This window comes from Camelina sativa, chromosome 5 (genome assembly GCF_030686135.1).
Source record: "Camelina sativa cultivar CO46 ecotype springtype chromosome 5, ASM3068613v1".
NCBI classification, from domain to species: domain Eukaryota; kingdom Viridiplantae; phylum Streptophyta; class Magnoliopsida; order Brassicales; family Brassicaceae; genus Camelina; species Camelina sativa.
In genome coordinates this window covers 15,544,637-15,560,017 of record NC_141884.1, presented here as the reverse complement: position 1 = coordinate 15,560,017, position 15,381 = coordinate 15,544,637, and the positions used below count along the sequence as shown (strand labels likewise).

Below are 15,381 nucleotides of genomic sequence, written 5' to 3'. Positions count from 1 at the left end.
CTCATACCAAACAAGACCTCTAATCTCTTAGCAAGCCTAATGGTAAGCTCTAGATCTAGCCTTATCTATGCTCCTTAAACATTGGTGTGATGCTAAGATGCTTGAAATCAAACCCTAACCTCTCAGTTCAGGATTAGCATTAGTAACATCTAGCCTAGAAGAGATTCTACCACAATCAAGCTTGACCAAAGCAAACAAACCTCAAACACAGCCCAACCTAACCCATCCTCAAGATCCTAAGCACTACTCACATGAACACATGATGAACATCAAAGTCATAAACCCAGAAAATCTCGAAACTTGCATCAAATGAAAGATAAGAACAAGATCTACAATGTTGCAAAGGAATCAAACCCAAATTCTTAATATATTGAAAGTTATGGAACCCACAATATTGAAGAATCTAAGAGTTTTCTTAAAAAGGGTACAAAATCTAAGAAAATAAAAAGGCAAAGGGAATAATTCCCTAAAAAGTAAAAACTAGGTTTCTGACTCTCTAAAAAAGGTTGGACTCTTTGGTGGCTGCAACCACGTGCTCGGTCCAGTGACAGGTCGAGCTGGCTTCTGTCGTCTTGGTTCCACTCGGTCGAGTCCATCTCTCAACACGGTCGAGTGTCTGGTTGAGTGTGCGGTCGAGTTGGACTCTGGACCTTGGTTCTTCAGCCTTAACTCTCTTGCTTTCCCTTCATGATTGGCTCACTTCTCCTCAGCATTGCTTCCATGCTCCTTAAGCTCCAAAATCACCTGATTATGCATGAAAAGATGCAAATGCAATGCAACTAAACTCTAATGCATGATTAGTGCTAAAGCTACACAATAATGGCCTAAATGGATAGCAAAAGATGCAAAAGATGTGAATAAACTAAGGGAAAACATGGTAAAATATATGAACATCACCTCCGTTCGTTGAGTACAGCCGGGTCCATCGTGTTTGGCCTAAGCATCTCGAACTCGGCCTACAGAGATCTAAACTTGCCAAAGTGCTTGTTAAACTCCATATCTTCTTGATTCAAGTCATTTATTGCTTTCTTGACTTCAAAGACACGAGTTAGATTGGAGATGTTGCCGAATACATTCTTAAGAGTCTCCCATAGCTCGGTTGTTGTCTCACAATATGAGTATGCCTCGAGTATTGGAGCTTCGAGAGAGATTTGGAGGATGGAGAGGACGGTCTGATCTTTTTGGAACCATTTGGCTTCGTCTTCGAGTCTAGCCTCCTCTTCATCTTCTTTGATGGTTTTGTTTCCATCTTCCTTGGTGGTTTTTCTTAGAGCCTTACCACCTTCGATATGGCTCCATAGTCCACGACCACACAGTGCGGTTTTGGTGGTTCTTTACCACACAAGGTAGTTTCCTCCCTTGAGGACGGTCGGTAACACAAGTGGTTTTGAGTTTTCCATGCTTGATTACTATTGACCGTTGGTTAAAGTCTTTACCCGGAGAATTATAACAAGAACAATGAGAATCGAGTGAGAAGAACTGAAGAATAAGAAGAAGGATTGAAGAATAAGAGGAATAGAAGAGTTAGATTGTCAAGAATCAACAACCTAGCTCTGATACCATGTAAGAATTGCGGAATAAGAACTAGAACAAGAGTGAGAGAATCGGATGAGAGACATAGAAGAATGAGAGAAAAATATATGTCTTAGATTAGTATTTTACAAATGTGAGATACAAGTCGTCTTATAGCCATACAATCGGTCATAGAGCCGTTATAGAAGAATTAATGAGGAAAGGGACAGGAAGAGTGATTCTCTTGAACAAGAGAATAGTGATAGCGACCGGTCATAGGTTTGACCTTGCTTAACGGTCGCATGTGACTCTAAGCCACCAACCACTTGAGATATTTTGTAGCTCCCATTCTCGATCCTTCTGCTCATCTTCACAAGTCTCATAAGGCCTCATTTCTTCTCCAATATAGTTGGTTTGTAGCCCATCAATCTCACTCTCGTACGGACGGTCGTACGGACGGTCGTACGGATGCTTGTACAGACGCTTGTACGGACGCCCTTGAACAAAGTCCTACTCTCCCTTGATCAATATTTGTTATCCAAAGAGTTTGTTAATCATACAGATCATGAGACACTCAAGCACCTAAGAGGACAAACTACACTTAAGAAGAGACATGCAAGGTGGCTTGAATTTATGGAGACATTTCCATATGTGACTAAGTACAAGAAGGGCAAAGAGAACATTGTAGTTGATGCTTTATCAAGGAGACATTCTTTGATCACTAAAATGGAGGCTAAAGTCATGGGATTTGATCATATCAAAGGTCTAAATGTGGAGGATCCATATTTCAAAGAAGCCTTTAAGGAAACAAGCAAAGCCACTTATGGGTCATACTACCAACATGATGGAATTCTCTTTAAGGACAAAAGGTTGTGCATTCCTCAAGGATCCATGAGAGAGCTGTTAATAGGAGAGGCACATGGAGGAGGACTTATGGGACATTTTGGGCGTGATAAAACTCTAAGTGTTCTTATGGAACATTTCTTTTGGCCACATCTGAAAAGAGATGTGGAAAGGTTCTGCACAAAGTGCATCACTTGCTTGAAACCAAAATCCAGGTCACATCCGTATGGTTTATATATGCCTTTGCCTATTCCTAACCTACCATGGGTAGATATTTCTATGGATTTTGTTTTAGGGCTACCTAAGATCAACAACCGAGATTCTATCTTTGTTGTGGTGGACCAGTTCTCCAAAATGGTGCATTTCATTCCATGTAACAAGACAAATGATGCTTCTCAAACTGCTGAACTCTTTTTCAAAGAAATTGTGCGTTTACATGGAATCCCAAGGACCATTGTTTCAGATCGAGACACCAAATTTCTCAGCCACTTTTGGAAGACTTTGTGGAAAAAGCTAGGAACTAAGCTACTCTTCTCCACCACTTGTCATCCTCAAACTGATGGACAAACTGAGATAGTTAATCGTACTCTCTCCACTCTTTTGAGAGCTGCGGTGGGTAAGAATCTCTTAAACTGGTTATCTTGTTTACCCTATATTGAATTAGCTTATAATCATGCTAAGCATTCTGGTACCAAATTCTCTCCATTTGAAGTTGTCTATGGTTTTAATCCTCTAAACCCATTAGACATCACACCTCTGCCCCAAGCTGTTTATTCTAATGAAGAAGAAGTCACCAAAGCTGATTTTGTGAAGAAACTCCACCAAAAGGTTAAAGAGAATCTTGAGAAGAAGAGCGCAAAGAACAAAGAGCATGCGGATAAGCACCGCAAGGAGCTGACGTTTGAACCTGGAGATTGGGTCTGGTTACACATGAGAAAAGAGGAGATGGACCATTTTGGGTCTTAGAGAAAATCAATGACAATGCCTACAAGATTGAGCAACAAGGTGAGTTGAACATTTCTCCTACCTTTAATGTTGCTGATTTATCTCCTTTCCATGCAGATGAAATAGTTCTGCGGACAGAACTTTCTCAAGAGGGAGGGAATGATGAGGACATCAATAGTAAACTTCAAGAAGAACCCGTTCTGCCATTTCCCGAAGAACCCGTTCTACCATTTCCTGAAGAACATGTTCTACCATTTCCTGAAGAACCCGTTCTGCCAACAATGATACACAAACCTATGCCAAGGCTGGAAGCAATAACCTTAAGGGAACAATTCAACAAGTCCATTGAAAGTCTTATTACTCTCATTGAGCTAGAAGATTCTAAAGAAAAGACTCCAAAAGCATCATTTTTGCCGGTTTTACAAGGAATTAAAGAATCCGTTCTTTTCATCATTTCCGAAGCTATCACTGAAGGATTGGAGCGTGCATGAGAGCTATTTTCAAGGTAAGTTTTTGAATTCAAATAATAAATGGTTCTTTTCTTGTTTTGCAGGAATTGACCGTTGGGTCTTTATGAGTCTTTTCTTTATTTATGTCCTAAAATCGAGTCTGTTGTTTTGCAAGTTTAGTCCTTTTATTTGTAATAAATTTTGACCCTAGAAGGTCCCCCGATGTTGGATCGTTATATAAGGTCCCTTCTCAGCATTGTAACCTTTCAATTTTTCTATGAAATAAAATGAGAGTTTTCTTAGGTTTACTTCTGAGATAGAAGCAACCACCCTTTTCTCCTTCTTCTTGTGTGTGATTCCTTGAAGACTGAGATTTGACTTATCATAGATCCTTTCACAGATCTTTGTGGCGTCCTTCACTCCACCATCTATCTCTTCATGTTCCACTGCTACCGAATAGACAGAGAGGTGTTATCAACCATTTGTCTATTGACCATCTCTTCGCTGCGTTCCATCTATCATCCACTGAATAGGCAGAACAGTGTTATCAACTGATAACAGGATTTTCACCCAGGGTATCAATTCTCTATGTAGTTGTAGTACAAAGGGTTATCAATCCAAATGGTTGTTATACTAGCAGATAGGATGCAATCAGAAACAAGCAAGTCAAGCCAAGCAAAAGCGGGGGTTTTGTCTAACAGTCCTAAAATAATAAAAGAAAAGAATATAAACAAGGAACCACTCGACCGAAGCACTCGATGCAAGCATTCGAGTACAGGATCGGGTGGGTTGATCGAGTTAGCAAGGAAATTATGAACAGCTCGAAGGGTTACTTGAAGCAGGTGATCGTGTACCTGTTCGGGTAAGGGATCGAGTGATGAATAAAAATGCAAGCAATTAAAATACGAAAGGTTCTAAGGATGGGGTAATCGACTCCTAAGTGTTCCTGACCAATACAGATGTCTTACATGCCTCAAGCAAATATTTCCTAGACAGTGAATCTCTAAAATCTTGTTAAAACACTCTCGTAATAGAAACAATCAACCTTGATCACTCCCCTACCCAACTCTTGTTGGAGAAACATGACCAAGCAGGCAATATGAACCTATTCATTATTGTCAATAAACCCCTTACTCATCTAATCTCTTAGGCTAAGTGAGTAAGTCTCTAGCATTGGTCGATTCAAGCATTTCATCTACACCTCTCGGTGGTAAAACACCCTAGATCTAATCTCACCCTCTCGGTTTGTTGACAACATTAAGAACACCACTCTAAAAGGGAATTTATAAAACATAAACAATCAAAATAAGACACCCTAACCGATCAAGAACACAAAATCAACTATCCCATCCCTAGAAACTTTACTACACTACTCAGAAATCATTGCAGAAAACATAGAAACAAGGATAAACGAAAATTGCATTGTATTAAAATATAAAGGAGAAGAGAAGAGTATAGAGTAGAAATCTAAAAGAATATCAAAAAGATGTAAAATAAATCCTAACAAAAGTGAAAAGAAGTTTGAGTCGCTCTAGATCTCTCACAGAAGCTCTCGCTCTCTGGTTTGAGGGTCTGTGGCGTGCTCGTTTTCGAGGAAGAAGAGGGGGGTTTATATATGGAAACTCCTTTTACCTAGCTTCCCAGTCCTGCCCGAGGGTCTACTCGATGGGGTGCACAAGGATGAGATCGGGTTACTCCTCGGGTAGATCTTCGGGTTGTTCTTCTTGCTCTCAGATCCTCCTTGATCGTGTTGGGGTTCGGACTGTTCTTTCAGCTCGATGTCTCCTTCGAGTACATGTTCGGATTCGTCCTTGTTTTCCCCCATTTTAGGCTCTTAAGCACCTGTTTTCATCCAAAGTATGCAAATGCAAGAATGCAACATCCTAAATGGCCTAAATGCGAATACCTACAGTTAATGACCTAAAAATGCTAAGGTAAGGGTATAAACAATGCAAAATATGGACAAAAAAGGATGTTAAAAATATGTAAATTAGAGAGTTATCAGACCCCCAAACTTAAATCTTACTAGTCCTCTAGCAAGGAAGTAGGAGGGTGCGGTTTAAAAACAGGGACTTATAACCTTTTTATGCTAAGCGAAGGATTCAAGCTATAGTCCTTAAAGATAGTTTAATGGTGCTAAGATCAATCAACATACTTACAAATATTTTTCTATGCTTATTACCATGCATCGATCTAGTTCAACCTCCAACTAAAAGTATAGACTTGCAATTCCAAAGAACATCTCTTTCACATTCATTAAAGTGTTTGGCGAATTCTAACAAATGGAAGGTGAATCAAGCTCAGTCGGTTTCAAGGGTAAGGCTTTTTGGTAAAGTGGTTTTAAACAAATTCTTTGGGTGGTTTTCTCTCAAAAGAAGGAATGCTAGACAGTTGTGAAAACTATCTAAGATTGAGAACAATTTGGGCATACAAAGCTTAAATCTTGATAATCTACCCTTTTCTCATTCATCTCTTTTTTAATCAAACCCCCTAGAACAAAACTACCCCACAACCTTGATTTTAACTCTTTTGTTTTTTTCTAATCCCTAAGATCTAAACTTTTAAACATCTAGCTCTTTTTTTTTTTCCTTTTTCTTTCTTTGCTAAACTCCTAATATGTATATATATTTTTTTCTTTCTTTCTAGGAGACTATAGCAAAATCTTTTTCTGTTTTTTTTACTTAGAGCTAATTGAACTAAACTTTAGGGACTTCTTTTCTCCTTTTTTTTTTTAATTTCTCAACCCAACCCTAAATAAACATGCTAACCACCTATCTTTCAAAACCGATTCTATTAGCTAGTCCAAATGATTCTAACTTAGCTAAATCAAGAGCCAGTTCTTTGTCGTTCTCAATACTCTCAAGGTTTCACAACCTATAGCACAATGAAAAGACCTCACTCAACAATTCACAACAAGGTTTGAAAGAAAGGTTTGGGTTCAAGGGTAGGGAAAAACAAATAGGGTTAAACGAAAAGATTGGTAAAAATGGAGTGCTAACCCGAGTTTAGAGTTATCATGAACAAGTATTCAAATTCCATAAGCAAGACAATTTAAGTTCAAATTAAATCCAAATAATATAGAGATGATTCAATGTTCAAGCAAGTGGAGGAAGCATTCAAAAGACACAAGGTTCTAAGCAAATATTTTTCATTTTTTCTCAAAGATTGATCTAGCAACAATGAACTGTGATTAAGGGCTATAGCTTCAATCCTAAGGTTTGATTTTAAACAAGGTGGTTTTAATCATTGTCCCCTAAGATGCATATGCAACAATCCTATATGGAGCAAACTAGACTCAATCCTAATATGTAAATGAAACTACATGAACACTCTTTTTTTTATTTTGTGAATTTTTCAAATTTTTTTGGTTTTTTCAATGCACATAGATGCAGAATCAAATGAATAAAACTAGCATGCAAAAATTTGAAATAAGAAAATGAGAAAATAAAACACAATGTTAAATACATTCTAGGACTCTCCCCCAAACATAAATTACAGTCTCTGTGTAAATAAAAGTCTGAAAAAGAATCCAAGAATCACACAAAATGAAATAAAACTAAATGCAATGTTATTTACAAATATTGGATGAATGTGGTACCTCATGCTTAAGTGAAGAAGGAGGTTGTAGCAGCCTCCATACTCGCCAAAGTGTAGACAGTGTCGTCTCCGGCTTCAGCAGGTGCCAGGATTCGCTCATCAGAGAGCTCGGTGATATGCACAGACGACTTGCTCGGACCAGCATCCGAGGGGTTGATCGGGTAGGGGATCGCATAACTCATCAGGTAGGGCATTGGGTAGTATGACGGGTATGGCGGGAGAGGTCCGGAGTGATCACCCGTATAGCCACTTGCAGGGTTCATCGAATACGGCGTCGGATATGGCATTTGATACGTCGGAGGGAAAGGCCCTGATTGCTCACCCGAATAGGTGCTCGAAGGGTGCATTGGGTAAGGCATCGTGTACCCCATCGGGTTAGGCATCGGATAGGCTTCTTAGTGGCTTCTCCGCGATCTGTCGGGTCTTGTGATATCCCCCTCCGGTTGGGGCTCGTAGGACGATGCTCTTTGAGGCTCTGGAGGTGTCAGTCCTCGAATTCCTCCTAGTGGTCCACTTCTCCCCATCCATGTGGGTGCATATTCCGAGGTGGAAGCTGAGGCAGAGCTTGCCTTGTCTTGCAGCTCCTTTATCTGACCTCCCATCACCTTCACTGAGCCGGTAAGATTCTTCACCTTCCTAACCAGAAACTTGTTCATCCTCTTCAGCCATCCGATCCTCTTGTGAGTTTCCTTCACCCCAACAGGCTGCTTTTGTGAGCAGACATACTCCTCAAAGTCGTAATCTTCCGAGTTGTCTCCTTGTTCTTGACCAGTCGGCTCTCTCTCTCTTCAGCTTCGGATTCCTCCTCCGGGTTGTACAGCTCCTCTAGAGGCGGTGCAACGTCGATGTTGTCCCCCAGCCGGACCTTGGTGCACACTACATTGGGCAGGATCATTTGGGCGGCTCCGGCAGTCAGATGGACAGACTTGAAGAGTAGTATGTCGTTTAGCCTCTCATAAGCCAAGTATCTTGCCAGTGTCAGGTACTCGATGTCTAGCCATCTCAGGTCATGTACCACTCCTTTCAAAGGCACATCGCACGCCACCAAAATTGGTGTAACCAGTCCTCCTATGGAGATCTCTCCAGCTCCTTCTCTTCTCTCTGTTTTCATAGCCCATGCATGACTTGAGGTAAAGGAACTGATCGACAGCACAAAGACCATGCTAGTATCTGCAACATCTCCTACTAGCGGTGTACCATCCCTAGCATTGTCTAAAACTCCACACAAGGCAATGTCTAGCAGCTGGAGCTCATGATCATTCACATTCCCAGTATCCTTTCTAGCAAAAACAGTTCATGCGAGGTATTTGTGAAAATACCTCAAAACAGGGCTCCTTATTTGAGCGGATTTGGAGCTTGTAGACTTGTAAAGGAGCTTGTCGCCTATTGTCAGCCGTAGGAACTTCATCTCCTCGTTGCTCACCTCCATGCCTTCTCCACTCCCAGCCTTGAAACCATACAGCTTCTCCATCTCCTTGAAAGTAAGCCGGTACTCCTTGTTTTGCATGGAGAATGTGATGAACCCGATCCCCCCATCTGGTAGTAGGGTCGGGTGGTCCTCAAAGTAGTGCAACCGCAGTGTTGAGAGAAAGTGGACCGTCTCCTCCTCGTAAGCTTCAAGTTAGGCTCGCATCATATGGCCCAGGTGGCACATGTCGAACAGGAACTCGACATCTCTAGCGAAGCCCAACTGCTTCATCGTTTCTTGGTGAGGGTAGCGGGTACCAATGAAACTCATCTTGCGAAAACCTTGAAGAGCTTTTCTGGAGTCTCCACTTCTTTCTGCTTCAGCCTCCGCGAGGCTTGGCTTGTGCATTCTCTCTGCTCCTTCTCTCGCTCATGGTTCTCCTCCTCAGTGTCTCGATCCTCTTCCTCAGCAGATCTCTAAGCTACCTTCTCAGCCTTTTCAGAGGTTGGTCTCTTCCCTCTTGCAACCGCAGCTCTGCTCCTTAGCCGCGACGTTTGGATCTCCTCTGGCTCTCCTCCACCAGTATCAGAATCGACCTCCATAGGGTTGGTAACAGTTCTCTCGGACATAGACAGGTCCCTACGTCGAGGAGATCGGCGAACAGCACTCGCCATCGGACTTGGTGAGCGAACTCGGGGGTCTGCTTGATCGGTTGCTCGAGCACCGGATCAGGCGACGGATCGGGTTGAGCATCGGGTTGGAGAAGCAAAACATCTAACCAGCGGTTGGGAATGCGGAACGTCTCCTCTTCCTTGTGATTCGCGAGGTTTGACGGCATCACCTCCGGTTCTTGCAGCGGCGGAGGTTGATCTGCTTCCCTTCTTTTGGTATGTTTTCGTCTTGGGTGCCATTGTCGAATTCTTGAAAGTAAAAACAGAGACAAAGCCGAGATCAAGAGGGTTAGTTCCCAAAAAATACAAATCAAAGAGTCTTGATTCCCTTGAGAGAAAATAGAAAGTAGGAAAACAAAAAGCTTTTAGGTTTGAGAGACTTATCGGTTTGTGCTGCTGAGGCAGAAGGGTTCTAATCCCTTTAAATAGAATAGGGTTAGCAGCTTGGGCTTCACCGAGGTTGACTTGGGTTTGTCGAATTCGGACTCCACACGCCACCCGAGTAGGAACACGATCAGGTGCGTCGGGTACGTATTCGGGTAGAGCCTCGGGTTCCCCAAAATTTCCTTTTTCACTTTTCTTTTTTTTATATATTTTTTTATGTTAATATGCAAAAATAGAAAATAAGATAAAACAAATAAATCAGAATTAAAATAAAACAAAAGATACCTTTGGGACTTCCTCTCAAGTGAGCTTGTTTTAAGTCACTAAGCTTGACTCTTCATGCTCTTTAAGCATGGGATCTAGGAGGGAGCGGTTCTAGAATCCTCTCCACTGTAGCAGGCTGATTCAATGGATTCTCCAAGTCTTGTCCAGGTTCCACAGCAAATGTAGTGTTGACGTCTTCAAGATGCTTGACTTTTCTCTGCTTTGTCTTAGTGGAAAAAACTTGATCATCAATGGTTGGCCTTTTAATTCCTTTCTTGACATCAAACTCCATCTTGAAATGCTCCTCATGCTCAATTCTGATCTAGCCTTGTTTCACCTCAATCACTGCACCTACTGTTGCCAAGAATGGTCTCCCTAGGATCAGTGGATCGTCTGGTTCCTTATCCATATCAAGGATCATAAAATCAGTAGGGACTTCCACCCTTCCAATCCTGAGAGGCAAATTTTCCAGGATCCCAATCGGATGTCTGATTGTTCTATCAGCTAGAACCAAATACAGACTACTCGGTTTAAAACTGCTGAAACCCATCTTGTTGGCAACTGATAGTGGCATGATGCTGATTGAAGCTCCCAGATCGCACAAGCATTTTTTGAAAATCCGAAGTCCTATCAAGCATGGCAAAGTAAAAGAGCCAGGATCCTTTAACTTCTCCTCGATTCGCAGCTCAGGATCTAAGCACACTCCACTCCTGAGAATCTCATACCCAATCTCCTTAACAACTTCCTTAACCTCAATCTCCAGCTGAGCTTCCTCCTTGGTGATTTCCTCTTGAAGTTCATGTGGTGGCAAAAGCTTTGGAGGAGGAGCTTTACGCTTGGCCATACGCTCTGCAAGCACCTCCAGTTGGATGTCAAGAGCAGCATTGAACCTTTCCTCTAGTTCCCCTTCTGCTGCTACAGGAAGTCGAGGTTGATCTCTCATCTGAACATCTACTCGATGTATCATCCGATCACCATCATCGGGTGAGTCATCGGGTTCTACTTCGGGTGGTTCTTCGGTTTGTGATTCTCGGACCAGTGCTCGATCATCAACTCGATCAGACTCCTCGGGTAAAGGCTCGGGTTCATACTCAGATATATAGTACTTGGCCTCATTTATCCCATAGTGGTCCATATCCTCTCCATCTTGAACATCACTGTCCTCAGTGAGGTAATCCTCATAATCATCACCAAGGAAGATGGCTTAGGCAGTGGCATAATCCTTTGGGTTCTGAACAGCTTTACCTGGAAGCTGGTTGATCTTTGGAGCTGGTTGGTTGTTGTGGTGGCCCTCTAGGTACCTCAGCTTAGTATTGAGCGAATCATACTTGGCAGTCAAGTCATTGTATCCAGAATCGATCTTGTTGCTCATCTCCGCAAACCGTTTTGCGGAGTCCATAGCTGCTGATGCCTGATTTTGAATCATCTGCTGAATTAGGCCGCGTAGGTCAGCTTCTTGCGATTGGTTCTGCGGGCCTTGTTGTTGTTGTAATCCAGGTGGTGCAATGGGTTGGTGGTAATTTCCAGAGTATTGATGTTTAGGAGCATAGCCTTGATTGTATTGGACAAAAGGCTTCTGCTGGACCTAGTTCCCTTGAACTGCTGATGGGTAGATTTGGTCTTTAGGGTTGGCAACATTCGGGTTACGGTATAACAGATTCGGATTCGGCTTGTAGTTGTTGTACCCTTTGTTGTAACCTCCTTGGTTGTTGATGTAGTTCACATCCTCTAGCTGAATATTCTCCCCATCTTGTTGTAAAAACTGCTCTTCCTCTAAGATCGCATGAACATGCTGCTGCTAGTTGAGGAGCTTATCGAGCTTTTCATTGAGGGCTTTCATGTCCCTCTTGTACTTGGCATCTTCCTCTCCAGTAGATCGCACAGTGCGATCATAATCCTCATTATAATGCCCATCAGATTGAGCCAAGTTCTCCACTAAGTCCCAACCTTCATCAACATCCTTGTTGAGGAAGTTACCATTGCTTGCGGTGTCCAGCAACATCCGTATCTTGGGGACCACTCCTCTGTAGTGTACTTAGCAATGAGGGCATCTGGTAGTGTATCCCTTGAAACGTTCCCAAGCCTCACTGAACATCTCATTGTTCTTCTGAACAAAGCTGGAAATCTCTTTTCGTATCCTTGCGGTTCTGGAGTTGGAGAAGAATTTGGCTAGAAACGCCTTCTTGCACGCTTCCCAAGTGCTGATGGACTCCTTGGGGAGTGATTTCTCCAAGATGTGTGCTTTTTCTCCCAAAGAGAATGGGAACAGCCGGAGTTTGAATCCATCCTCACTAACTCCATTTATCTTGGTGAGGCTACAGAGCCTATCAAATTCATCCAGATTATCCAATGGGTCCTCCATTGGCAATCCATGAAACTTGTTGCTTTGTATCATCTGGATGAGACTACTCTTGATCTCAAAATTGTTGTTTTGGACAGCAGGTGGCACAATGCCATTCCATTGAGTATGAGTAGATGGAGCATCCCCTGCTCCTATCTTGGTCCTTGCTTGAGGAGCTGGTGGACCGTTCATTGTTTCCTCAATTGTTTCTGGTTGCGGTTGTTGAACTTGTTGTTGTTGGAGTAACCTTGGTCTGTCGATGTTGTCGATGAAAGGATTCAAGTTTTGGCTACCCTTGGATCGTGTTTGCATGCACAAGTAGGTGACCGAGTGAGTACACGAAGGTCAACCCTATCTAGGTGATCGAGTGACGGGTTGGGTGGGTGCTCGGGTTGTACCTGAGATTCAAAACAAACAAATACGAAAGCAAACAAGTCAGATGCCGAACCAATAAAGATAAGAGAACTTGATCTAGCAAGTGCTGAAATCCTAAACGTAGCAAATTAAATTCAACCAAATGGCAACGGCGCCAAATTGATCACTAAATTTTCACCCAGGGTATCAATTCCCTATGCAGTTGTAGTACAAAGGATTATCAATCGAAATGGTTGTTATGCTAGCAGATAGGATGCAATTAGAAACAAGCAAGTCAAGCCAAGCAAAAGTGGGGGGTTTTGTCTAACAGTCCTAAAATAATAAAATAAAAGAATATAAACAAGGAACCACTCGACCACAGCACTCGATGCAAGCATTCGAGTACAGGATCGGGTGGGGTGATCGAGTTAACAAGGAAAGTATGAACAGCTCGAAGGGTTACTCGAAGCAGGTGATCGTGTACCTGTTCTGGTAAGGGATCGAGGGATGAATAAAAATGTAAGCAATTAAAATATGAAAGCTTCTAAGGATGGGGTAATCGACTCCTAAGTGTTCTTGACTAATAGAGATGTCTTACATGCCTAAAGCAAATATTCCCTAGACAATGAATCTCTAAAATCTTGTTAAAACACTCTCGTGATAGAAACAAACAACCTTGATCACTCCCCTACCCAACTCTCGTTGGAGAAACATGACCAAGCAGGCAATATGAATCGATTCATTATTGTCAATAAACCCCTTACTCATCTAATCTCTTAGGCTAAGTGAGTAAATCTCTAGCATTGCTTGATTGATTCAGGCATTTCATCTACACATCTCGGTGGTAAAACACCCTAGATCTAATCTCACCCTCTCGGTTTGTTGACAGCATTAAGAACACCAATCTAGAAGGGAATTTTTAAAACATAAATAATCAAACTAAGACATCCTAACCGATCAAGAACACAAAATAATCTATTCCATCCCTAGAAACTTTACTACACTACTCGGAAATCATTGCAGAAAACATAGAAACAAAGATAAACGAAAATTGCATTGTATTAAAATATAAAGTAGAAGAGAAGAGTATAGAGTAGAAATCTAAAAGAATAACAAAAAGATGTAAAATAAATCCTAAAAAAAGTAAAAAGAAGTTTGAGTCGCTCTAGATCTCTCTCAGAAGCTCTCGTTCTCTGGTTTGAGGGTATGCGGCGTGCTCGTTTTGAGGAAGAAGAGGGGGGGTTTATATATGGAAACCCCTTTGACCTAGCTTCCCAGTCCTACGTGAGGGTCTACTCGATGGGGTGCACAAGGATGAGGTCAGGTTACTCCTCGGGTAGATCTTTGTGTTGTTCTTCCTGGTCTCGAATCCTCTTCGATCGTGTTGGGGTTCGGACTGTTATTCCAGCTCGATGGCTCCTTTGGGTACATGTTCGGATTTGTCCTTGTTTTTCCCTATTTTAGGCTCTTAAGAACCTGTTTTCATCCAAAGTATGCAAATGCAAGAACGCAACACCCTAAATGGCCTAAATGCGAATTCCTACAGTTAATGACCTAAAAATGCTAAGGTAAGGGTATAAACAATGCAAAATATGGATAAAAAAAAGGATGCTAAAAACATGTAAATTAGAGAGTTATCATCAACCATTTTCCTATTTCCATCTATCCACGTGGGTTCCCTCATATGGGTTCCTATATCAAGTTTTAACTCGTATGAGTTAATTGTTGGGAAAAAAAATATTAGTCAAAAAAAATTGTTACCACTTACTATGAAAATTTGTTCACTTCTTCTTTTTTTTTCCAACCAAACAGTAAATTAAAAGGTGACTCCAAGATTGGTTGCCCAAACTGGAGGAAAAGAGTTAACAAAAGTAAGTTCAGAAACTAAAGATCTCGAAGAACAAGCAAGACAATCTGCCCTCATGTTTGACGTCCTCGGAATCTGGGTCAGAATGAAGGAGGGAAAGGATAGTCTGAGAGAATGAAAATCTTCCAGTAAATTCGAGAAGGCGGGCCAATCGTCTGGGGCCTGCACCATCGCAACTAGCTCTGAGAAATCCGTCTCAAAATTCTGACAGTCCACACCCACCGCCAGAAGAGACTGCATTGCCCAAATTAAGGCTTGTAACTCCGAATGAAGAGGTGAAGGGCTGCGTCTAAGGCTTCCTGCTCCCAAAAGTAGTGTCCTATCTTCACTATTACCATACCACCATCCCAAACTCACCAATGGATCTGAACCTTTCCAGGAACCATCAACCTGGCATCGGAATAAATATCCCGTACCTCTAGGGTGGCTGAGAATCCAAGTAATTCGCAGAGAAGGACTTGGCCTCCTCCCATAGAAGTTTATCATTAGCCACCTGATTTATAAGGAAAAAAGATGGCTAGCTACATGAAGTAGAAGATAAGACATGGTCACACATACGAAGTACAATATTGTATCTTCAACTACACGAAGTATATGTATTACATGACCACATGCATGAACTATATGACGTCATGTGATCAACACCATAGACATACAATCCGGTTCACTGGTCGATTGACTCCGGCGAAGACCGACGTTGACTCCGGCAAAGACCAACGTTGACTCCGGTGTCAACACCGGAGTCA

General features: G+C 42.0%; 1 protein-coding gene and 1 pseudogene across 1 annotated transcript; one reads left to right on the top strand and one right to left on the bottom strand.

Moving 5' to 3' along the window:
- Positions 1–12,109: 12,109 nt before the first annotated feature.
- On the top strand, positions 12,110–12,210 carry LOC147943802 (small nucleolar RNA R71; annotated as a pseudogene).
- Positions 12,211–14,584: 2,374 nt separating this feature from the next.
- LOC147943801 (uncharacterized) lies at positions 14,585–15,121 on the bottom strand. Its single transcript, XM_087512372.1, has one exon. It carries the CDS (start codon positions 15,119–15,121, stop codon positions 14,585–14,587), a length of 537 nt encoding a protein of 178 aa, XP_087368498.1.
- Between the last annotated feature and the right edge of the window lie 260 nt (positions 15,122–15,381).